The 436-nt window shown below is 49.1% G+C and overlaps 1 protein-coding gene across 1 annotated transcript in view; it reads right to left on the bottom strand.

Moving 5' to 3' along the window:
• lama1 (laminin, alpha 1) overlaps positions 1-69 on the bottom strand; it is a 16,771-nt gene extending 16,702 nt beyond the window's left edge. The window contains exon 1 of the mRNA XM_068748296.1: positions 31-69. Coding sequence (XP_068604397.1) covers positions 31-69 — 39 coding nt within the window. The remainder of the gene's footprint in view (positions 1-30) is intronic.
• Between the last annotated feature and the right edge of the window lie 367 nt (positions 70-436).

Genomic DNA, 436 nt, shown 5'->3' with positions numbered 1-436 from the left:
GATTTAAATGTGTTGTTGTTTATTGTTTACTACAAAGCCTTCGTTCTGTTCGGGGCCGGAGATCTTCATCACCAGGACGAAGATCACCAGGATGAAGATCGATGAAGAACGTCGTCCCCTTGGAATGCGTTACACCGGTTTGACCTCTGACCCCTCCCCCACCAGCACACACTCGCCGGCTCCACGGGGGAGCTAATGCAGGCGGGGGTGGAGGGGAAGAGGCGGAGTCTGATTGTTCACAGTAATTATCACACACACACACACACACAGACACACACACACTGGTTGATTCCCAGTCGGTCTGCTAATCTTTATCAATAATTATTAACACAATGATCGGTTGATCAATTACGCTTCTTCTTATTGCAGTAATTAGCTAGTAATTATTGGTTCTACTCGGGTCGGCTCGGTCCGGATGGAGGGAGGGACCAGTCTC

This window comes from Brachionichthys hirsutus, chromosome 14, assembly GCF_040956055.1.
Source record: "Brachionichthys hirsutus isolate HB-005 chromosome 14, CSIRO-AGI_Bhir_v1, whole genome shotgun sequence".
Classification (NCBI taxonomy): Eukaryota; Metazoa; Chordata; class Actinopteri; order Lophiiformes; family Brachionichthyidae; genus Brachionichthys; species Brachionichthys hirsutus.
This window is presented reverse-complemented; position numbering and strand designations above follow the sequence as displayed.